Here is a 21,034-nt window from a genome sequence, read left to right as displayed (position 1 = left end):
TGTTCAGGGTGGAGGGTTTCCTGCCTCCGGGTGTGTGTGGGGGGGTGCGCAGTGGGTTTGGCGATCAATCCCCTGCAATCCCACAGCCAGTTAGTGACCTGATGGGTCTGTACTCTGACTTTGCAAGGCTGCCCCGGGAGGAAATTCTCAAAGGCAGGGGGTGGAGGCCCATGCTGGAAAATCTTCCTGGATTGCTGGAGCACGGGGACACCGTGTCCTGGCTCTTTCCCCACAGAGCCCGATCTTTCCCAGGGGTCCTCAGGGCCTCCAGCCTCTAGCCCCCAGGTCGTGACTCCTGCCTGGCCCGGGGGCAGGGGAGGGCCAGCTGGGGCCTGCTCCAGGCTGAGGGTGTCCAGCTGGCCTGGCACTCTGTGCCCATGTCTGTGAGGTGTCCCGGGACAGGCGGGTGCTGCCTGTGGGGAGCAGAAGCAGGTGCCTGCGATGGGGGTAGGGAGCCCCCTGGGTGTTACTGCCCTGAGGGCCAGGCCACTCCACCAATCCCTGGACTGGGGTGTGGCTGCCGCGGCAATCTGCTTTCAGACCTTTGTACAGCAGCAGCCCCGGGGCCTTTGCATGTCTCCTGGTCTCGCCTGTGTTCTGGCTTCCTCCCCATTTGTCTCTACGACTCTGCCCTGATGCACGACAGGCCCAGGGGTGTCTCCCCTGGGCTACACGTGGATCTCCCAGGAGTTGGGGCTCTGACCAGGGACCTGCCTTCATGCTGGAGCCTCCCCTGGACAGCTCACAGCCTGCTCTGTCTGCAGTGTCAGATGAGTGGGTGAGTGGGCGGGGTCCCTGCCCCCTGGGCCTGTCAGGGACAAGGGCTGCCTGCAGGCCCTCTCAGGCCCCCTCCCTGCTGCCCCCTACAGGCCGGGGGTGGGGCAGCACCTGTACTTGCTGGGGAACATGCGCTCACAGTCCTTGCACTCGTGGGCCTGCCCGTCGCCGCTGCCCAGGCCCTCGGGCTTGAGCTCCTCGCCCAGGCCCTCGTACAGGGCGGCCCCCACGGCACCGCACGCGTACTTCTTGTGGCGCCGCAGGTCCAGCTTGGACTGGAAGAGCTCGTCACATATGTCACAGCGGAACGTGGGCTCCTCTGCAAGAGAGAGAGGTCGGGAGGTGGGCGGGTGGGCCCCAGACCTGCCCCAGAGCCCAGGGCCTGTGAGGGGCTTGCAGGGAGGCGGGGGGGCCTGCCCCCACCTGGCTGTTCCGGCTCCTGCTTCCTTCCTGCCCTTACCCCGGACCTAGGAGTGGCTGCCCTGAGGACATGGAGGCCACAGGGACCCCTTGTCTGCATCGTAAGAAACACTGGGCCTCTTCCTGCATCTCGGGAGGGCTTGAGAAGGCCCCGTGCTCGCTCGGGAGCGAGAAGGAAGCCAGGCCAAGTGCTTTGTTTATGAATTAGGAGAAGAAGGACGACAGAGCGCTAATGCATATCATAAATTATTGCGTCAAGGTCAAACAAATTAAAGGGAGGGCAGCTATTATTAAGTTTACGAGGCGGCATCCTGACCGGCGTGCCAAGGCAAACAATCAGGCCAGAGCTGTCAATTTCCTGGGGGGACGACCTCCGGCCCATCCCAGGCTCCCCCCCCCTGCCTAGCGGCTGCCTCACAGCCACTTTTCCCCAGAGCACTGTCCCCTCTGTGGAGGAGGGCCCCGCGTCCCAACCAGGTCTGGAGAGAGAATGTGCACTGGGGCTCTTGCACAAATGAATTGGTGTGCACATGTGTGCTTCCTGTGCATGGGTCTGCAGCTGTGATTGTGTGTATGCTGTGTGCATGGGCGTGCAGCTGGGTGACCATGAATGTGCACGAGTGTGAATGTTCACGCATATCGGCATCCACGTCTGTGCGTCTTTGTGCAAACGCGTCAGCATTTCCGTGCAGCCACACTCATGCTTACACTGGTGTGCGTATGCATTCATGTGTACACGAGTGAGTGTGCACGTGTGCTTCTGTAGGTGGCTGTGTGAACTGTATTTGCACATCCTCACCCTGCACGTGCATGTAAGTGTGCCTGGGTGTTTGGACATATGGGCACGTTTGTGTTTTTGTGTGTGTGCTTCCTTTGCACACGTGAATGTGTATGTTTCTGTGTATACATGTGTTGTGTGCATGTTAAGCATACACATTTGTGTGCATGGCTGACCATGGGTTATGCGTGTTGAGTGTACATGTGTTTATGTGTGCATATGTATACATGAATATGCACTTGTGCTCATTTGTGCATCTGTGTAAATGTGTGTGCAGTTGTGCATGTGTGAATGTGTGTATGTGTATGTCTTTGTGTATATCTGTGAATGTGTTTAAGTGTAAATATGTCTTTGTGCGCATGTGTGAATGTGTGCCTTTGTGTGCACGTGTTTGCGTGCATGTGCACACACACAAAGGCCCCTGGGCCCAGCACTGAGTGGAGCCTTCATAACTTGGGCTGAGTGCTGCCTGAAAGGGCCTGACCCGGAGGGGTGCAGGAGACAAGAAGGCAGGGGAGATGGGGGCAACAGAAGGGGGGCTGCCTCCTGTTCCCTTCCTGTGTCAGATGTGCACCGTAAGTGTCTCAGCGTGCGAAGGAGGGTGAGCAGCTGTGCAGCCTGGGCAGTGTGGGTTAGGTGGGCGGGCTGGGAGAGGGGGAGCCACCTCCTCATGACCGGACGGCGTCCCTGAGCTCCAGGGTGGAGGCCCTGGTGGGCATCCCCACTGGTGGGCCCCTAAGTCCCCCCCAATGCCCAAGGGGGAGACGCCTGCAGAAGCTGGTTCTGAGATGCCCAGCCAAGCCCCTGGGGACAACACCCTCGGAAACAGAAGTATCGCCTTGCCAAATGCGACTTTTGTTCATGTCTTTGCACAGAGGCAGATATGTGGGTGACAGGGAAGGGCTGCTGGCCGAGAGGAGCCCTGGGGACACGTGGGGCACGTGCATTTGGGGCAGGCCAGACAGCCCCAGTCCGGGGAATCAAATTACAGTGCCCAGCCCTGCTCTGGGCTCACAGCAGTGGGGGCAGGGGCCTTGGCCTCCAGGCCTTGGGAGGCTCTGCCCCAAATACCTTCTGGACAAACCTCCCCTGAAACTCACCCGAGACACATGTTGTAAGTAGGCTAGAAGGAGGCAAGAAGGTCAGCGGTCCACACAAACCACAGACTGGGATGCAGGTGACCGAGACAGTAGCCGGGCCCATGACCCTTACGTGTTTGCAAACACAAGTGGGACCCTGTGTTCCTGCCAGCGCAGAGCAGCTGAGCAGAGGGACGGGCAGCGGTGGTGCCCGTGGCTGACTCGGGAGCGAACTCAAAGAAGGTTCTACAACTAAACCCACCACCTCGGCCCTGGCTGGTGCTCAGGTGCCAGGGTGGAACACCAGCCACGTACACGGGATGGGGAGGGGGCAAGGATGGGACATGTTACAAAATAATCACCCTGCAGGTCTGCACAGTGCTGCCTTTGAAACAGAATCCCAGCATTCAGACTCTTCAGGAGAAATGTCTCCAGTGAGGATAACATGAAGAGCATTGCTGCCACCGCGGTGTGGGAGCCTTCACCAGCAGGCACTGGCCACAGAACTTCACGGCTCTCACGCATCTAAGCCCCGGACCATCCGTGCATACCTGGCTGGGGCCATGCTTACGCCTGCTTTACAACTGGGAAACTGAGGCCGCCAGAGACTGACTAACTCACCCAGGGCACCCAGCGAAGTGGCAGGGCCGTGTCATTGCAGCCTTTGCCCAGGAAGCGGGCGGCTGAGTCCTCACTTCCCACCAGTGCACGTGACGTGTGCCGCATGTGGTGTGCGAGGGACGCACTGCGGGCCCTGCAGCCTTTCTTGTCTTTCAAAAGAGTTCCCTGTACATCTGCGCTCCGACAGCACCATGTTAGCACACAGCCAGATGCTCAGACCCCACAGAGCTGCTCCTGTGGGCTCGTCCTGACTTCCTGAGCTGGCATGAGGCTGCCATGGGCCCGCCCACCAGCGTCACCATCAAGTTAGAAATGCCCGTTTATATTTTACTCTTTCTGGACCCAGCTAAGAACAATCACAGAAGTTGTAATTTGAAAACAAAGACAAGAAGAAATGCCAACCCCACCCATCCATAACTCTGACAAACTGATTTTTCCAGTTTTGATCTGGAATTTGGATTTAAAGTGAAAATTCAGCCTGATTCTTACTCTGACGGCATTTGAGGGGGCCTGGAGGTCATGGAAACAGCCATGGTGGTAAATGCTTCCCTCCTCCCTCACCTCCCATCTCACATGGACCCAAGTTTACCCTGGTTGAAGGACAGAGCCAGGAACAGGACGTATCTCAGCCTCGTCCACCCGCGCTGCGGTGTGGACAGGTGTCCCAGCCGTCTTCTACGCAGGTAAGGCTGGCACTGAGTGCCCACCTGGGGTGAGCTGGACGGGGCATGGCCCACGTGGGTTTCCCTTTCCCAGCATAAGCAGTTTAGTATTTTAAAGAAATACTAAGAGAGTACATTCTAGTCTTGTTATGTTATATTGAATGATATTGTACTGTACTGCGTTATGTCCTATTGTGTTCTATTGTGTTCTATTGTATTGTGTTGTCTCATATTAATTTGGCCTCATATGCTTTAGACACAACACACTGCACTCTCTGGCCTTTCTGCAGAGGGAAAAGTTAATACTTTTGAGCCTTTCTCAAAGAAAAGCATATCTGAATGGAAATGATTTTCTTCCAAGAGCAGGAAGTCTCCCTGAAAGAGAACTCTTTCCCTCTCCATTGAAAGAGTTAAAACAAAATAAAGAGTTGCTGGAACCGATGAACCAGAAAGTAGCCCCTCTGCCTGGAACCACTGGTAGGAAGGCGGAATCGCATTTCTTCCCAAAGCTTCAGCCTCCAGAGCGCATCCAGCCCCAAACCACAGGGCCTGGTCCCCCACGCGTGGCAAGCCAGGGCCTGCGTGCCTTCTGTGTCACCTGAATGGTGTCCCCGGAAAAGCCCCTGCCCCCAGCAAGAGCAGGAAGAATTGCAATTTAAAATTGTACTGTCCATCGCTTCTCGGCCTTTTGGCTAAGATCAAGTGTAAAATTGTACTGTCCTCCCCTAAATCGGGTGGGGGTACGTGGGGGAGGTGGCTGGAGCCGGGCCCAGCTTCCCCCCAAATCAAGCTAAGCCAGCGTGGCAGCCCCACCCACGTCTTGCGCGTCAGACCTGCGGCTCGCATGTCTATCTGAAGTCCCATCAGCAAATTTTCACGGCAGAGCAGGAACGTAACAGAAAAATAAATAAGTGCCTAATGGCTTCAGAGAACCGAGGGGGACACAATTATATGGCATCTACATGCTAATCTACCAGACGAGGCTCAAAGCGCTCGAGAGCCCACTCCAAATTCCTGCCGTGATAAGGGGCCGCTGCATTTAGCTGGGGCTGGGATAAAAGATTTTTTATGATAATTATCTTAGTGAGAAACATTTCTGCATTTTCTTTCTGTGCGTTTCAGAGTTTAACTGGGGGTGGTGGTGGTGGCTGTTGGAAGCAAAGGAGTGATCTTGACAGCAGAGTCGGAAAAGTCAAATATTTGATGTTGGGCTATTATGTGTGGAAAGCAATTAGCCCACAAATGTTTGATAAATTATTAGGAAAATGTAGACCCAGGTTACTTGAGATTGGGGGCCAGAAGGGAGACAGGAATCAAGGTTTCTAAAGCCTTTCGGAAGAAAGCACTTTCATCCCACAAATGAGACCCCACTGTCGAGCGCGCTCCTCGAGCTGAGCGGGTTTATCTTCCGGCGTTCTCGTGTGTTATCTAAATTCATAGGTCTTTCCCACAATTATTTTAAGGAAAATGAGACCATCCCCCTGCTACCCAGATCTCAGCCATTTATTTTTCTTTTCTCAACGGCCTAATTAAAACCAAACTTCAGAGGAGAGTACAGAGAGCATCCGGCTCGTAAAATGGTCCTTCTGTGGCGACTGCCTTTGGAAAACTCAGGGACACGAGCTACTACTGCACATGGCAAGGTGGCTGGCTCCTAACTGCTGGCCATGCTGGGGGGTCAAAAGGGTAAATTAAGGCAGAGAGCTCTGGGTCTGTTCTCAGGTTTCCTGGCAATTCCAAGGCCAGCTCCCTGCCCAGCCAATGCCACTCCACGCCGTGACGTCGGAGTGGTTCCTTAGAGAAACATGCAGTCAGTGGTGGTGATCGTTAAGCTGTGGTGTGTTTGGAGAGGAGGGAAAGAAAAATGGGAAGGGAAACTAGCCCCCCCTTTCTCTAGCATAAGCGGAGTCGGTGGTTCCGGAGACGGTTGGAAGGGGAGACTGCTTTTCTGTTTACTTGTGAGGTCTCATTCAAAGAAAAGAGGCCATCGGCTCAGCGGCGGCTCTGGGGGTTAATGGACCAGTTCTCCTGGGCCCTACATGGTGCGGCGAGCCCCCCTCCAGCCAGCTTTCCCCTGCAACTTAACCTGGTTCCAGGACCCCAAGGAGACTGGGCACTCTGCTTAAGAATGTGGAGGAAGGAAAGCAAACCTGTGGCTCAGAAACCCTAGTCTGTCTGCGGCTGGAATTTTCTCACACTTCCTCTGAGATGTACTTGGACGGACGGATGGAGGGAAGTGCGCCTACTGCCGATATCGAGTAACGAGACCAGAGGCAGGGACGCTCAGAGCCCTGGTGGATGGCATGGCTGCTGCCCGTAGCCCTGGGGTCGCGGCCGCTGTCCTGCATTTCCCTCTCACCAACCACACTGTTCCTTAACATTTCTCTTGGACTTTTTCCTTCTAACTACAGGTGGGCAGGACCTTTAAAGACACGGATGCTGCCACTGCCCTTTCCTAAATGAGACTGAAACTTCTCCCTGGGTGCCGCGCGCTCTCTGGAGGGCGAGTGTTTCCAAGCCACTAAACTGTTTTTGTTTAAGTACTGTGGGAGCATACAAGGCTGCTGCTGATAATAATGACAATGATCATAGTAATAAATGTCACATCTTTAAAAACCAGCGGGACTCGACCACGTCAACACGGCTCCCAGGCCCCCAGGTGGCTGCAGTCCCCTCTGGGACTCAGGGGGCCCACAGAACCCAGGGGAGAAGGCGAAAGGCTCAGGCCGGGAAGGCGTTGGGAGGGCTGCTTTGGTGAGCCTGGGGTCTGGGCAGAGGCTGGGGGTGCCGCCCCCCCATCCCGCGGAATGAGGCTTTGCTGGTGGGGGCTTACCATCCAGACTGGGGGGCACCGTCCCCAGGGAGTAGGCGCCTTCCTTCACGTGCACCAGCAGCTCTTGTCCTGGCTCAATGTCCTTAATGACTTTGTAATAGATCTAGGATGAAAAAACCAGAGAGAGAGGGTAAGCGTTGTCGTCGTCACCTCGAAAGTCACATTGTGGCCATCCAGCCAGCGGGCCGCTGGGGCTGCTCCTGGGGAGGCTGACCAACCGGCCACTTGACCTGCTTTGTAACTGCTACAAAGAGGTCCCTCTGGAATTTGGCAGAACACACTCGAAAGGACCAGAGTCCCTTTTTAATTTGTTTTATCCAGCTTTTGAGGGTTGATAAAGGGGGTATAAAATAAAATCGGTGAGAATTTGGGGGGAAGGGGCTCTTTTCATCAGGAGCAGGCCCGGGGTGATTCCTTTTGTCAGTGTGTATGTAAGACACTCTTTGCCACTGGAGGGGGGCTGGGGTTGAGAGTGCATTTGGGTGTTTATGACGGAGGCCCCGTGGGTCAGGACCCAGGCTGCAAGTCTCCCATGAGCATGGATGCCATGTGAAAGGGGAGGTGGAGAGGAGCGTGTGCCTGCGGGAAACTTGGTGCCTAGTGGCCGTTGGGGTCTGAGGTAGGGGACGTCCTTTGCAACAGGGAGGGGAGGGTGGGACTCAGGATGGATTCTACAGTTCTGAGGTCCAGGGGATCAACTTGCAATGTCCAGCTTCAGTACTGAGCCGTAATGCCGCTTGCTGAGGTGTCCCCTGCAAAAGGACCATATGCACTGAAGTTGGTGTCCGCGATCTGGAAAACTCTAGCAACTTGGAAGGACAGGACAGCATGAACCCCTGGTGGAACCCAGGGAACTGCCCCAAAAGTCTGGGCCTGCCCGGCAGCCCCCTGCCCTATGCGGAGACCAGGGGCACACGTCCTCTGGGAGGGGGCAGCCACTTGTCATGTGAGCAGGGCTGTGCCTGCAGCTTAAATCTGGAAATCTCAGACAGGAGGGTACGTCTGTAGGGTCAATCCACTGCCTAACACCTGGCACGTGGGTGTTTGGGCCTGAATTCAGAGAAGAGTCACCAAGGAGCTTCCAGGAGCCTGAAGGTCCAACCGTAGGACGGGCTGGGAGGCCAGAGAAAGACCCAAACAAACCCTCTATCCTGGGAGACTCCGGGCACAGGCTTCTCCAGGCAGTTCCCACCCAGAGTCCTCATGGAGACCTGACGGACAGGTACGGGCCAGGCTTCCCGGCAGCAGCTGGACATAACTCGGTGGCCCAGGGACAAGCTGGCACATGGCCTCCTGCCTCACTTGCTCTCTGCCCCACCCTGGGAAACATCTGGAAGGCTGAGCTACCTGATCACTTGTTGGACCCTTCCCCCGCTTCCACACCTTGTCCAGTTGTGGACTCTCTCACAAACCGCCAGTCCCAACTCCAGAACGATACCAACGCACTCTCGAAGGGACACATAAAGCCACTGTGCATCCCAACGCCCACCTGGATGTCATGCCCAGGACAGCAGGAGTGCCTGCGGTGGGAAATCTGCCCAGGCACATATATCTCATTGCTGGGTAAAGCTCCTTTCCCTGTACTCAGTAGTGATTTTGTTTGGCAGTTAGTCTCAGGTACGGCACTACAATAATGGTGCGGTTTTAAAATGGAGAATGGAAACCGGACCATATTAACTGCTATAATTAAACCAATTGTTATTACGATCTCAGTTTTGTATCATTTAACTGAAAAATTATACAGTGGCTGAATCATTGTTTAAAAAATCAGACTTGAGTCGCTGTTTTTCAAAATCGTAACCAAAGTGCATCCAAAGCTACGACGAAGTGCAGGGAGCCCGCGGGCGCCCCGGGCAGAGTCAGGGGTCGTCAATGAGCAGGGACAGGAGCACTTTCGTCTGGGCAGTAAGTGAGCGCACCCAGCAAGAATGCTTAATGCGGTCGCCGTGCGGCAGCCCCTGCACTCAGGCTGGGGAGGCCCCTGCCAAGAGGAGGGCCTGCGGCTGGAGCCGCCGAGGGCTTTCCGCGGGTCCCCGTTAGAGGGCAATGTGGCCCCGCCCGCAGCTTCCTTCCGTGCTTGTGTCCCCCGCCCCCTGCCCCGAGAGGGCCCGGGACGCTCGAGGCGGGCGGCGGGCTCTGACCTGGCATCCCGGCTCAGTGCGCGGCTCCGGGCGGCCGCGTCCTCCCGCGCGGTCTGGGCTGCTGGGCTCCTGCTCTGGCCCGGCTGGCAGGGGCTGGGTGCGGCCTGACTCCCTCCTCCGCCTCCCCTCTCAGACCCCCTCAGAGGGCCACCCGGCCTCCCAGGACCCCCCCCCCCAACACCTCCCCCACCTCCCCCTCCTGCTGGAGGGCCACCACTTCTTCCCCGACCCCCACCCCGGCTCCTAGGGCAGCTGGACTCCCTCCTCTGAGGGCCCACCGGACCTCCTGGGATGCCCCCACCCGCACTCCGAGGCTGCCCGGTCCCCGCCCCCTCACACCCCTCCCTGCTCTGAAGGCTGCTGGACCTCCTGAGACCCCTCCACACCCACACTCCCAATCCGAGGGCCGCGGGATTCCCTCCTTCGGCGCCCTCCAAGGCCGCCTGGCCTCCGGGGGGACTGACCCTCCCCTGGAGCCGCCAAGGGAGGGTCCAGTGCGCTCGGCTTCCCAGAGAAGTTTTTGAGCGCAGCGGTAGCTCCCTCCCGGGACCTGGACCCACAGGACTGACCCCTAGGTAACCTCCCCGTCCCGGGACCCACAGGACGGCCGCCCGCTCGCCTGGCGGGGGCGCGAGCACAGGACTCGAGGGCGGTGAGCCGGTAGCCGCAGCCGCCTGGACTTTGAGCTGCAGAGGGAATTAATCGCTATTAGTGCTAATCGCAGGGCCCGGGCGGGGCGGGGTGTGTGTGTCACTGTCCCCGACCTGCCTCCACCTGGAGGAGGAGGCCAGGAGGTGAGGGGAATCAGCGCAAACTTTCCCAAACTCGTGGGTCTGGCCTCTGCCTGCCGCGCGGAGCTCCGCACAGTAGCCGCGGCGTCTTTACAACTTGTCCCCAATGGCACAACGGCCAAATCAGCCAGACGCGCGGAGAAAGCCGCGCGCGGTTCCTGGTCGGCGGGGTCGGGTGACTTCCTGGGACAAAGGCCGGGCTTAGGTGGGACTGAGGCCCAGCCGCTCCTGGCTTGCAGGGCGGTACAAGTGCCAGTTCACCATACCCAGCCCAGCCCTGCCCTTTGGGGCCTATAATGGATTACTGCAGCCCCTTAAAAATTCCTGAAGTCGGTTTGTCACCTTCCTTTCATTGTGTGCCCCTGGGTCTTACTCAGACCTCAAGGCCAAGTTAGCCTCATGGACACGCTGTACAGGAAGAGTTTTCCTAAGAGGGGAGAGAGAAGTCGGCCTCTCAAGAAAAAGATCCCCCTCCCCCACACCCTCTCACGCCAGCTCAGGCACGGCAAGGGAAACACCTCCAGCATCTAAATACCTGTGTCCTTCCCCACAGCTGCTCCCCTGTGCTACATAAGCCGTCTCAGGCCCTGGATTGTGTGCCCCGCAAGGCTGCGCGTGAATACCTCTCTGGTTTCAGGAGCTGAGGGCGGGGAAAGCCGCTCCAGAAGCTGAGTTTACTAGCCCCAATAAATGTCTGCTCTAAACGGCTTTGAAAAGAGCTGTGCCAAACAGACCTGATCTGAAATTACATCGTTGCGTCAACGTTTCCCGTCCTCTTGATAACGACAATGACTTTATTAAATGCCAGAAACAGGCCCGAGGAATTATAACTGTTTCGCCTGACCCTGCCTGCTGGCTCCCCTTCTGTCATCCTCCCGACACAGAGGCGCTCCCCCTAGGTACACGGAGCAGCGGGGACGGACGAATTGGTGCCCACGTAAGCAACAAAAGGCTGAGAAACCACCGAGGAGGGCTGCACTGGCGCAGAGGCCACGCTCACTTAGCCCGGGCCTGTTAAGAGCACGAACTTCATTATTTTCCCCCAACAACATTCTTCAAGACAACGAAATATGTCAAACTTATAATGGCTATCAGTTTGGGATACTTTCTCCTTAGCCTTTCTTAAGGTTTTCTCTCTAACATCAAATCAATTCTCAAGGATAAATATTATTTTCTAACATGAACAACTGAGTCGCACATTTTTTATTTCTACTTAATCTTAGAATTTTTAAACATAAATGGATGAAAAACTGCATCCTAACTGGCCTGGCTAGAAATGGCCAGATGACGCAGACTCCCGGCCAGGGCATGACACAGGCTGCGGCCTCTGCTCTCTCCTCCTGGGGACAAACGGTTTTCTTAAAAATGTGAAAGTGATCGAGTGAACTGGACAACTTTTCCCCCCTGTTCTGACCAGTTTGAGAAACTTTACAGAAATGTTTGAGTAAAACAGGTGAGATCTCTCAGTGTGCTTAGCTTAAAAAAAAAATTAAAAAGTCAATCCCTCTCCATCCCACATTTGGAAATACAGCGGTGTTGAATTCCAGAAGGCTTCTGGTGCAGTACATACGTGAGGGGCTTTGCACAACAGGGGAGCTCACAGCCAGGGGGGTCTGAAGACCTCCACGGAGACAGCTGAAGGCAATTCACCTCTTGGCCCAGTTGCCTCTTGCCTGTCCTTCTGAGAGAGGACATTGGTCTGAAGGTTATGCCTGGGCATTGTTTTATCTTCGGGGTCCCTGAAGAGGCTGGGTGGCTGCCAGCACTGCCTCACTGCCTGAAGGACTTTGGCAGTGTCACTGCATGTCTTCACTATTTGCTGTCCCCAAACTGTGGGCCATCTCTTGCTGGGAAGGGCTGTGGACACGGGGTCCCTGCGGCTGGCTGACGGGTTGAGCATTCGGGTTTTAAAAAACAGCCTAGGCGATGTTCCAAGACGTAGCTGGGCAGCCCTGGCTGCTGCGGGTTGGGCAGAGGTCTTTCTCTTTGCCCATGAGGGAGCCTGTGCTGCTGGACCTTCCTTCGGCCGGCTCCACCGCCTGCCTTTTCAGGGCCGAGCAAGGGGACAGCAGTTCAGGTTGGACCCCATCTGCAGGCTCCAGGGCACGCAGACGATTCCTTCCTCTGGTTGACAGAAGAGAAGGCTTGTTGTCTGGGATTTGCCAGGTCCCTCCGTCCCCAGGCGTGGCTCAAGTAATCTGCCCAAATCTTTATGTTTTGCTGCTCTCTTTTCTGTCACCTTCCCAGCAGCCCAAACATTAAAGAAAAAAATCCTACACACTTATCTCTTAGTTATACACTTTGGACCTGGGTATTATTTCTCTCTCTCTAAATTACTGGCCACAGTTAATTGTCTTCATCAGTCTTAAACGGCTTCTTCCAATAAAGCGTTGCACTCGATTCTGATCAATTCTGACAAGTGAGTACAGCCAGTCTTGTGTCAGTGCAGTTGAATTTATATCTTGTTCTTTGCCAAAAAGGGGGTCAATTTACTCGGAAGAAGGCACCGTAAAATTTGACAGCTTTCGGACTCAGACGAATTTGATACGTTTTTTACGTCTTTTGTGAACTGATTAGGAAATGCCAAGTGAAGCTCTGCTCTTCTCGTTTTCAAGGGGCGAGTCATATCTAATTGGAAGCTACCATTTAAAGCCACCAATTCGTTTACAGTTTTTAATTATAAACCCGTGGGTGATGAAAGCAAAGGGAGTAGGGACCGTCCCAGCGACGGGGCAGAGCATGGTGAGGCAGGTCGGGTGCCCGTTGTTTAGATACCAGCCCTGCAGACAGAGGGTCCGCGTTGGGGCCACGGAAACGAAAGCAAAAGCAAAACGGCCTCTGCCAACGGGCGGCGCTTGGGCCCGGGGAAGCACCAGGTTTTCATTAAAAACCAGTGTTGGCTCATGCACGCCGCGCTGCGTGGTTATCAGGCGGCTAATCTGCTAATGAAATGCCTTTGTTTGACACGCAGAAAAGGAGACCAGCCTTCGTCTGCTTCCACTTTGGGAGGCCAGCCCCTCACTGGGCCCCTGCAACGTGCTGGTGGCGTGGGTTCTCCTGCTGCCCGGCCAGCTGGGGGGTCCAGAACCCTGAGCATGCTCCCCAGCGTGCCTGCGACCCCCGCACCAAGCCGCACCATCCTCAGCCCCATGGCCACCTGACATCTCGCCACCAGCATCCTTGCCCTGTCGAGGCCACGTCAGAGGGAGAGCCTCCTCCCGCCTCCTTCCCGCCAGTGGGCACTTCATTTCCAAGCTCTTGTTTTTCCCTCTTAACACTAAAACGAATCCAGGAACAGACCGCGTCTATGTGTCCTGAAACATTTCATACCAACTCGCTGGCTCACAACTGCCGGAGAAAGAACCACCCAGGGGTGACCTGACGGTCTCCCGTTTTCCAGAGTAGAGTCAGGATTGGAGGACGGTGGGGTTGGAAGAGGCAAGGTGGCGGGGAACTGAGGTGCCCGTGGTTCTTTGCTATCTGTTCATGTGAAGCTACAAAGGTGAATCAAAGTTGCCCAGGCTTTCCAGCTGTGACCCGACCATGCCCAACAATCCCAGGGGCAGACTGTGCCTCTGCCAGCTGTCTGCTGTGGACCTTCTGCTCCCAGCAGCCGGGCTGCCCCTAAACCTGTGTTGCCAGGACCATCTGTGGGCCCCACGCAGGGAGCAAACCAAGTCACATTTTAGGTGACAGGGTCGGGTCCAGGAGGGAATTCAAGGCCCAGCATGGCCCCTGCTGCCCTGGGCTCCGTCATCTGGAGCTACAGGGAGGAGGGCCGAGGCCGACACCAGAGGAGCAGGGTGGTTGGACAGGCCTTCGCCTCTCCCTGAAGTCCCTGGAGCAGCAACTTCTCAGAGCCACAGGCAACCCTACAGCCACGGGGGCCACGCGGCCGCGGGAGAAGACGGCCCAGTTCACGTGCAGCTGGAGGCCAGCGCTGGCTGGGAGGAAGGGGTGTCGGGGCCTCCGTGACTACACCTCCCACGGCCAGGAGGCCGCACGCTGGAGTTCTTTGGGGACCCTGGGGTTCACTTTGTCTTAAGCCCACCTTCCTCGCATGGGAGCACAAGGCTCTACCAGACCGACAGTCATGCTGTGCACTGCCCGGCACCTGGGCTCCTGGGTGCCCACAGTGTGAGCTGGGGAGCCCGTCTAAATGCAGGATGCCAGCTGCCAGCAAAGGGCTGTGTGGGGTGAGGGGGAACCTCGGTTGCACGATGACACCAGGAACCACCGTGTGGTCCAAGGAGGTGCCCCCCCGGCAGGGGCTCCTCTCCCCCTCCGAGGCTGAGGGGCTTGACAAGCTCCAGGTGCAGGAATTGCTCTGTTTGGGCCATTCCAGTGTTGCGTTTGCCTAAACGCACACCCCAAGTTTCCTCTGAGTTTGTGAAGTATTTGTGTTTAAAGCTCTGTTCTAATTTTTATGATTATTGCTTTGTTTTGTACCTGCAATATATTTTTGCAATTAGAAAAAAAATTATCACTAAAATAGAGACGATTAACCCCCCAAGGCCATGTCGGAGAGAAACACCCAGAAGGTGAGGAGTCCAAAACAATCTTGACATTACTTTTGGGTTCCAGCCAGGTGTGTTTCTGACTCTAGGACGGAGCTTCTGAGCAGGTAGGCACTGGGGGATGAGCGTGGGGTTAAATGAATGGGATCAGTAGGAGTTAAGGGTTATTATTCTGTCTTGGCTGAAAATATTTCTGCCCGCTGGTCCTGACGATGGAAAGAGAGTTTGGGCAAAGCAGACAATTCCATTTGGACCCAACGTGGAGCTGAAATAAAAGCTCCCCTGAAATGTTAATAATAAAACAAAGATGTTTGAAGACAGGCTTCGCTCTGAGAAGATTATACATCTGTTTGCTTTTTCAAGAGCTGGCTGCACAAAGATACCAACTTCAGTGCTTCAGTGAGGTTCGGGCATTCTAACACATCTATTTCTTAAATGAAAAGACTGGATCCTTCATTATTCTCTTCTGCATGTCACAAAAGCAGAGTCCTGGTCCCGGGCCCCTGGTGTGGCTTCCACAACCTCGGATACAAAGAAGAGGTGACAGAAGCCCGCTTTCTGTGTACCTTAACTCAAAGTGCGCTGTCATCTGGAAAGAGGATGCGTTCTTTTTTGTTTTTTTTAAAGTTCTCTTCTAATTTTTACGAGTATTCTTTTTCTTCATATTTGCAATATTTTTTGCAATCCAAAAGCAAGTTATTTTCCAAATGGTGGGTTCTAACCAAAAGCCGTAGCGTCCCTGTAGCCGAGGCAGATTCGAGCCCACCGTGTCGGGCGCCAGCACACGTGTCCCTTGGAGGATGCTCGGTGCAGGCTGAGCCCCACGCCGAGGACACTTGGCAGATGAGGGAGCCTCCTGCCAGCGTAAGGGGGTCCCAGGGACCGCCTTGGTTGTGCTTCCGCGCTTCTTAATGCAAAACCGTTTCTCTAACGTCAAAAGCCTCAAACCCGATGTTAATGGTTTGCACAGGCGACGCGAGAATGTACCCTTTGTTATGTGGTCTCCACAAACATTTTTGAAAGCAATGGAATCCTTTTTGCAAATGAAATCTCATGTGTAACCCCGAGATATCACAGGCAAAAGCAAACTGCTCTGATGGAAGGGGCTGGGCCCCTGCTCCCCCAGGAACCCAGTGAAAATGTGGCCCGAGGGGCCTGGCTCCAGAGCCACTTGCAAACTGGTAATTAAAGCCATCGACTGAGCAGCTCCAAGCACCGGGGACACATTGCCGTCTTGGTCTAAAGAAACTCCGCATGGCATCTCCCACCCTCAGTGCGGGGGTCTGGAGCCCAGGGTGGCATGGACACCCACGGAGAGCGTGTCCCCTCTGCAGGTGGCCCGGATGCCACGGCGGTTCTCAGGGGCTCTGGGCTGCTGGGGCCGCACCTCAGCCTTCCAGACGGTCAGTACTGACCCTCCTGGAGAGCTGGGCTCAACAGCACCATTTAGACACAATTCTCCAGCACATGGTTCCCGTTGTCTGCTTCTATCGTGCCTCCCGGGGGGCGGGGGGGTGTCTGTAGGCAATCTGGACCCTGGAGTTTCGGGTCCTGTCTGCTCTGGCTGCTTTTCTTCATGTGAACCATCACCTTTGGGCTTTCAAGCCCTGTCAGCATCGGGAGGCCACTGACAGAGGCTCCGATGGAGCCTTCCTGGGGTGTCACTGAGCTCCGGGAAACCCAGCACTGGCCAAGTGTCACACAGCCACCCCCACTGCAGGACGGGGCTGACCCTTCACCTTGGCACCCCACGCTTATCCATCTTGGTGCTGAGGCCCCAAGGCCAAATCCAAGGGCAGAACTGCCCTGTGTGCAAGCCCCCTACCTACCTGCTCGTTGATCTGACACATGGTGAGGTTCTGGTCATCACAGGAGCACGCCACACGGATATACTTGAGCCAGCTGCTGGCCCCCGCCTGAAGAGCATCCACACAGAACTTCTCGTTGCCCAGGTCTTCGGAGACCTGCCCCGGAAGAAAGAAAACCAAGATGGTCAGAGGCATCCTCCGTGCAAGAAACCGGCTATTTGCGTGGCGGGCAGCTCAGCATCTGGACGTCAGCTGACCCTCAGGTCATCAGCGAGGACCCTGGCCCACCCAGCTGGCGTGCCCAGGAGCCTCCAGGAGCCCCATGCAGGGGGAGGGGGCCCTTTCTTTTCTCACCCAGCAGATTGCTGGCCCAGAAAGAAAGGTGGCACCAGCAGCAACGCTCTGCAGCAAAGCTGTCCCATGTGTGAGAAAGCAGAGGCCACTGGGTCTCAGAACAGAGCCCTCTGCTAAGGAGAGCTGGGGTGGAAGGCTGGAGAAAACCGTTCTCAAGGTAAAGGTGTTGGGCGTGTGGCTGCACAGGGGTCTGCGCACTCACACCAGTGTGCACAGTGTCCCGAAAGTAAGAGAAACATTCTGTTTTCTGAAAAGTGGCAACTTCCATCTCACTGGCACAGTCTGCAGACTATGGGGCCGCACGCTCGTCCTGGCCTGCCTCAGCCCTTTGTCATTCTCAGATTTCTCTGAACGTACCTGACAGGCAGAAGCTGGGCGCACCTCTGAGCAGCTCTTTCATGAGGGGACCTGACTGCTGTCCCAGCTGAGAGAGGGGCTCCCTAGATCTGCTGGACCTTGAAGAGAAGCTGTGGCTGAGTTCCACCTCCCACCTGCTCTGTTCTAGCCGGAGCTGTGGCGGCAGCAGTGTCTGGAGCGAGTGTCCTGGGTATCCCAGCCCAGCCCGAGAGCGTGGGAGGGAGGGGCTGAGGGCACCAGCACACTGAGTGGGCACGTGTGTCCAGGTGTGCCCAGGGGGGCAGGGGTACCCTGGTGGACAGGCGTGCCCAGGGGGGCAGGGGTACCCTGGTGGACAGGCGTGCCCAGGTGGGCAGGTGTGCCCAGGGGGGCAGGGGTACCCTGGTGGACAGGTGTGCCCAGGTGGGCAGGTGTGCCCAGGGGGGCAGGGGTACCCTGGTGGACAGGTGTGGCCAGGTGTGCATGTGTGTCCAGGTGGGCAGGTGTGTCTGGTGGGCAGGGGTGATGGGAGCAGAGCATCAGAAGGAGTCAGTGACGTCAGGGTTGGTGACCTGTCCCAGCCCGGGCACCTGGCCTCCGTTCCCGGGAGGTTGTCCTGTGCCCTGTTACGAATAATAGGCTCTGAGAAGGGAAGGAGGCCCTGGGGCCTGGAGAAGCCCCCTCTGGCCAGAGAATCAGGCGCTTTGTAAACAGTTCAGATGCTCCCCAAATACCCACTGACACTTTCTAAACGGCCTCGGAGTCAACCAGGAAACAGAGGTTTGCGGAGGTGGCTGCTTTGCTGCCGGAGACACAGAACCTGCCTCTCACGTCTGTGCATCCACACCCCACGGCGCCTCCTGGAACCCATGGCAGCCCCTCCTGTACATGACAAGTCTCTGAGTGACACGCCAGGGCCCAACTTTGCTGACACCTCTGTAGGCTGATCTGGAAAGGGGCTGTGAGACAAGGGGCCTCAGTTCCGAGAATTCTCCATTTTGGGGGGACTTCAACCAAATGGGCCTAATTCTAAAAGAGAGGACAGAAACCAGAGGGTCTGGCAAGACAGGGACAAGAGACAGGCAGGTGGGGACAGGGAGGGAGGGACAGTGCGGCAGCAGAGAAACTGTCTGAGTCCTCATCTGCTGGAGTCCAGTGTCTCAGGGGGGCAGGGGGTAGAGGGAGCCCCGTGGGCTGGCTGGTGGGGGGAGGAGCACTGGTCCAGGGGGAGAGGCCCCTCCTCTCACCTCCCACCCCAACTGCAGGAAACCTGCTGAAAAGAAAGACCCCCCAGCAAAACTTGTGGTTAGCGGCACCTCAACTCGGCGAGGCGGCCCCACTGCCGTCTTTTGTCACAAGAGGAAGAGGGGTGAGCGCTGGGGTCAGAGCTCCCTGGGGTCCCCGCCCCACAGCCCCTGCACACGAGGGTGCTGGAAGGGGCAGGACAGTCTCTCGCTCCCTCCCTGTGTCTCTCACTGTCACCCCCACCCCCGGGCCCCATCTATGGCACAGAGCCTGGGACTTCAATCCTGCTGCCAGCCTTCCCCTGGGGTCCCACTGGCTCAAGGGTGTTGCCTCACTGAATTCCCGCGGCTTGGGGCCTGTCTCCCCAAGAAACCCCTGGAAGAACCACGTAAGGAACGAATGGACGGACGGACTGACTGACTGATTCCTGTTCTATGTGCTTGCAAGCCCCTCTCCTCCCAGCTGACACACATGTGTACATATGCAGGACTTATTCTGGGGGGAGGTGAAGAAAGGCACAGGAGGCCAAGGGCTGTGACGGCCTGCTGCCCGCCAGTTCCTGCGGGTTCTGTGTCACCACAGGACGTCTGGAAGGTTCCAGGCTCATCCCACTCAACTGCATACCCAAGCCCTTGCTTGATGTCTGTGAGTGAGGCCACACGTCGCTCACACACCTGCGGGCACAGCCCGTCTGCCCTGAACCCCACTGCATCACGGGGCATGAGCTCTGGGCAGGCAGACCCGGCCTCCCAGCGACTTCCCCTCAGGCCCTTGCAGAACAAGCCTGTCTGTTCTCCACACGACAGCCCTGCAGGCAAGGGGACATGACCCACGTCCTTCTAAACCTTCCCTGTGCCAGGGCAGACACTGCCGGCTCTCTCAGGTGTCAGAACACAGACACGGCTGGCTGCTCACCCACACGCGACACTGCTGGGGCCTCCAGGCTGCCCGTCCCTCTCAGGGTGCACGCCACAACCTCCACCCCCTCCCCACCTGGCCCCCACTCTCTAGCCAGCAGCCTGTTTCCCAGTCACTCTTGGGAGATGTCCCTCCTCCTCAACCCAGAAGACCTGGTCCCCCAGCCCCTGACCATTTGGATGGTTACAGGGTGGCAGTTACTTCCTAGAAGCCCCCGAAGGTCAGAGGGGGTCCATTCTCCCTGGTGGTACCCTGGCTGGCTTTCCGGGGTGACAGAGGAGGTCCTGGTTAATTCTTTCCTTCCAAAGAGACGAAAGCTCTAGCTCTGAGCGGTGCCAGGCGACCTGCCGACCCTTTCCTCTGGGTCCTCTCCAGACTTAACCTCTGTTTTCCTGCCTTATCCCAGTCTGAAGCCGGGCTCCAGCTGTGGGGGCCGAGCCTCCACAGGAAGCTGACCTGCTACCCGCTCCGTCCTCAGCCTCACAGGCCCCCCCACCCCTCGTCCCCCACCAGCTCCCCAGCTCGCAAATCACCCCATCAGAAATGCTGACTTATGAAGCAAAGGGATGGAAAAATTCTCTTAACCTTGACAATTTTTTTGCACATCATTTGAGGTTTCCTGCACTTCTCATTTGTGGGCTCTCGGCTGGGTTGGTTCTCTGCCGCTGCACGGGCACGGCCAGCCACGGGCCCCGTCCGGGGTGAGCCCGCAGGCGGGAATGCTGAGGCATCTGTCGTCAGCTTGCCTAATGGATTCCGCGTGAGCCTGCCGGAAGGAGCGGCCCGAGGCTGCCCTCCGCGTCCCTGCGTCCTGTGGCTGTCATGTGGCTCCCCAGAAGCCCTGGCACCTCCAACAGTGTGGCGGGAACCGGGGCAGGGTCTGCTCCTGTCCTCCTGACCCCTTCTGTAAGGACCCACGAGCCCCAGCCACAAAGCCATGTGGGTCTCTCCTGTCCCTAGGCACCCGCGCGCGCACACACACAGTGATGACGACTTATGGCGTTCGCAAGGAGCTGGAACAGAAAGGCCATTCTCGTGATGGAAGGAGGTGGGGGAAGGCGTTCTGGAAACACCTCGGTCTGGGCGTGGACAGGGGCTTGGATGAGCTCATTACAGGGCTCGGTGCTGAGATGACGAAGCACTGAGTCGAAATGTGGCTGGTGGAAGCAGCGCACTGCTGCCAAGCGACAGGAGTCCTAGCAGGGGGGTCACTGGCCTGGGGCCCCACCTGCTGGGGCTGGGGAGGGAGAGGGGGAGTGAAAGGAGGGAAGGAGGCGGGGACCAGGGGGGTTGCTTCTAGAAAAAACAGGTAACTCATGGGAGCTATTTCTCCAAGATGGAGGCCAGCCTGTCTCCTAATCTCATGGAGAGAGGAGATAGAGCCAGCGTTTTCTGGGGCTCGTGCCTGGAAGAAGTTGGGGGGCTCCTAAGACACCCCGGCTTACTGTGGTCTCCATCAAGCAGTTCCAGGACAGTGGCGTGTGTATTTTGGGGGGATAAGGACCAGAGTGCGTTGGTCTCACTCCCAGAATGAAGACGCTACAGGAGGAAGCCAGGCTGACGCCCCAGGTCCGCTTCTGGGGGCCTTGCTCCGGTGTCAGCGACAGGTGGAGCCTCTGTGCTTAAGCCAGAACCCAGAACCCACACTTGACAGTGTTTTGCGAAGGTCAGGTGAGGAATGGACCACTGATTATCCACGTATCCCAATGCCGTGAACTCTTTGGGGGTTCTCAGATCCTCTCTCCCCAAAATAC

General features: G+C 56.8%; 1 protein-coding gene across 3 annotated transcripts in view; it reads right to left on the bottom strand.

Moving 5' to 3' along the window:
* PRDM16 (PR/SET domain 16) overlaps positions 1-21,034 on the bottom strand; it is a 317,843-nt gene that overhangs the window by 29,946 nt on the left and 266,863 nt on the right. For all 3 annotated transcript variants that reach the window (XM_074334225.2, XM_074334226.2, XM_074334230.2), the window contains exons 4-6: positions 16,449-16,583; positions 7,171-7,273; positions 889-1,096 (exon numbers count right to left, since the gene is read on the bottom strand). In XM_074334225.2, coding sequence (XP_074190326.2) covers positions 889-1,096; positions 7,171-7,273; positions 16,449-16,583 — 446 coding nt within the window. The remainder of the gene's footprint in view (positions 1-888; positions 1,097-7,170; positions 7,274-16,448; positions 16,584-21,034) is intronic.

Source organism: Rhinolophus sinicus, chromosome 14 (genome assembly GCF_057876585.1).
Source record: "Rhinolophus sinicus isolate RSI-liver-muscle chromosome 14, RSI-T2T, whole genome shotgun sequence".
Classification (NCBI taxonomy): domain Eukaryota; kingdom Metazoa; phylum Chordata; class Mammalia; order Chiroptera; family Rhinolophidae; genus Rhinolophus; species Rhinolophus sinicus.
This window is presented reverse-complemented; position numbering and strand designations above follow the sequence as displayed.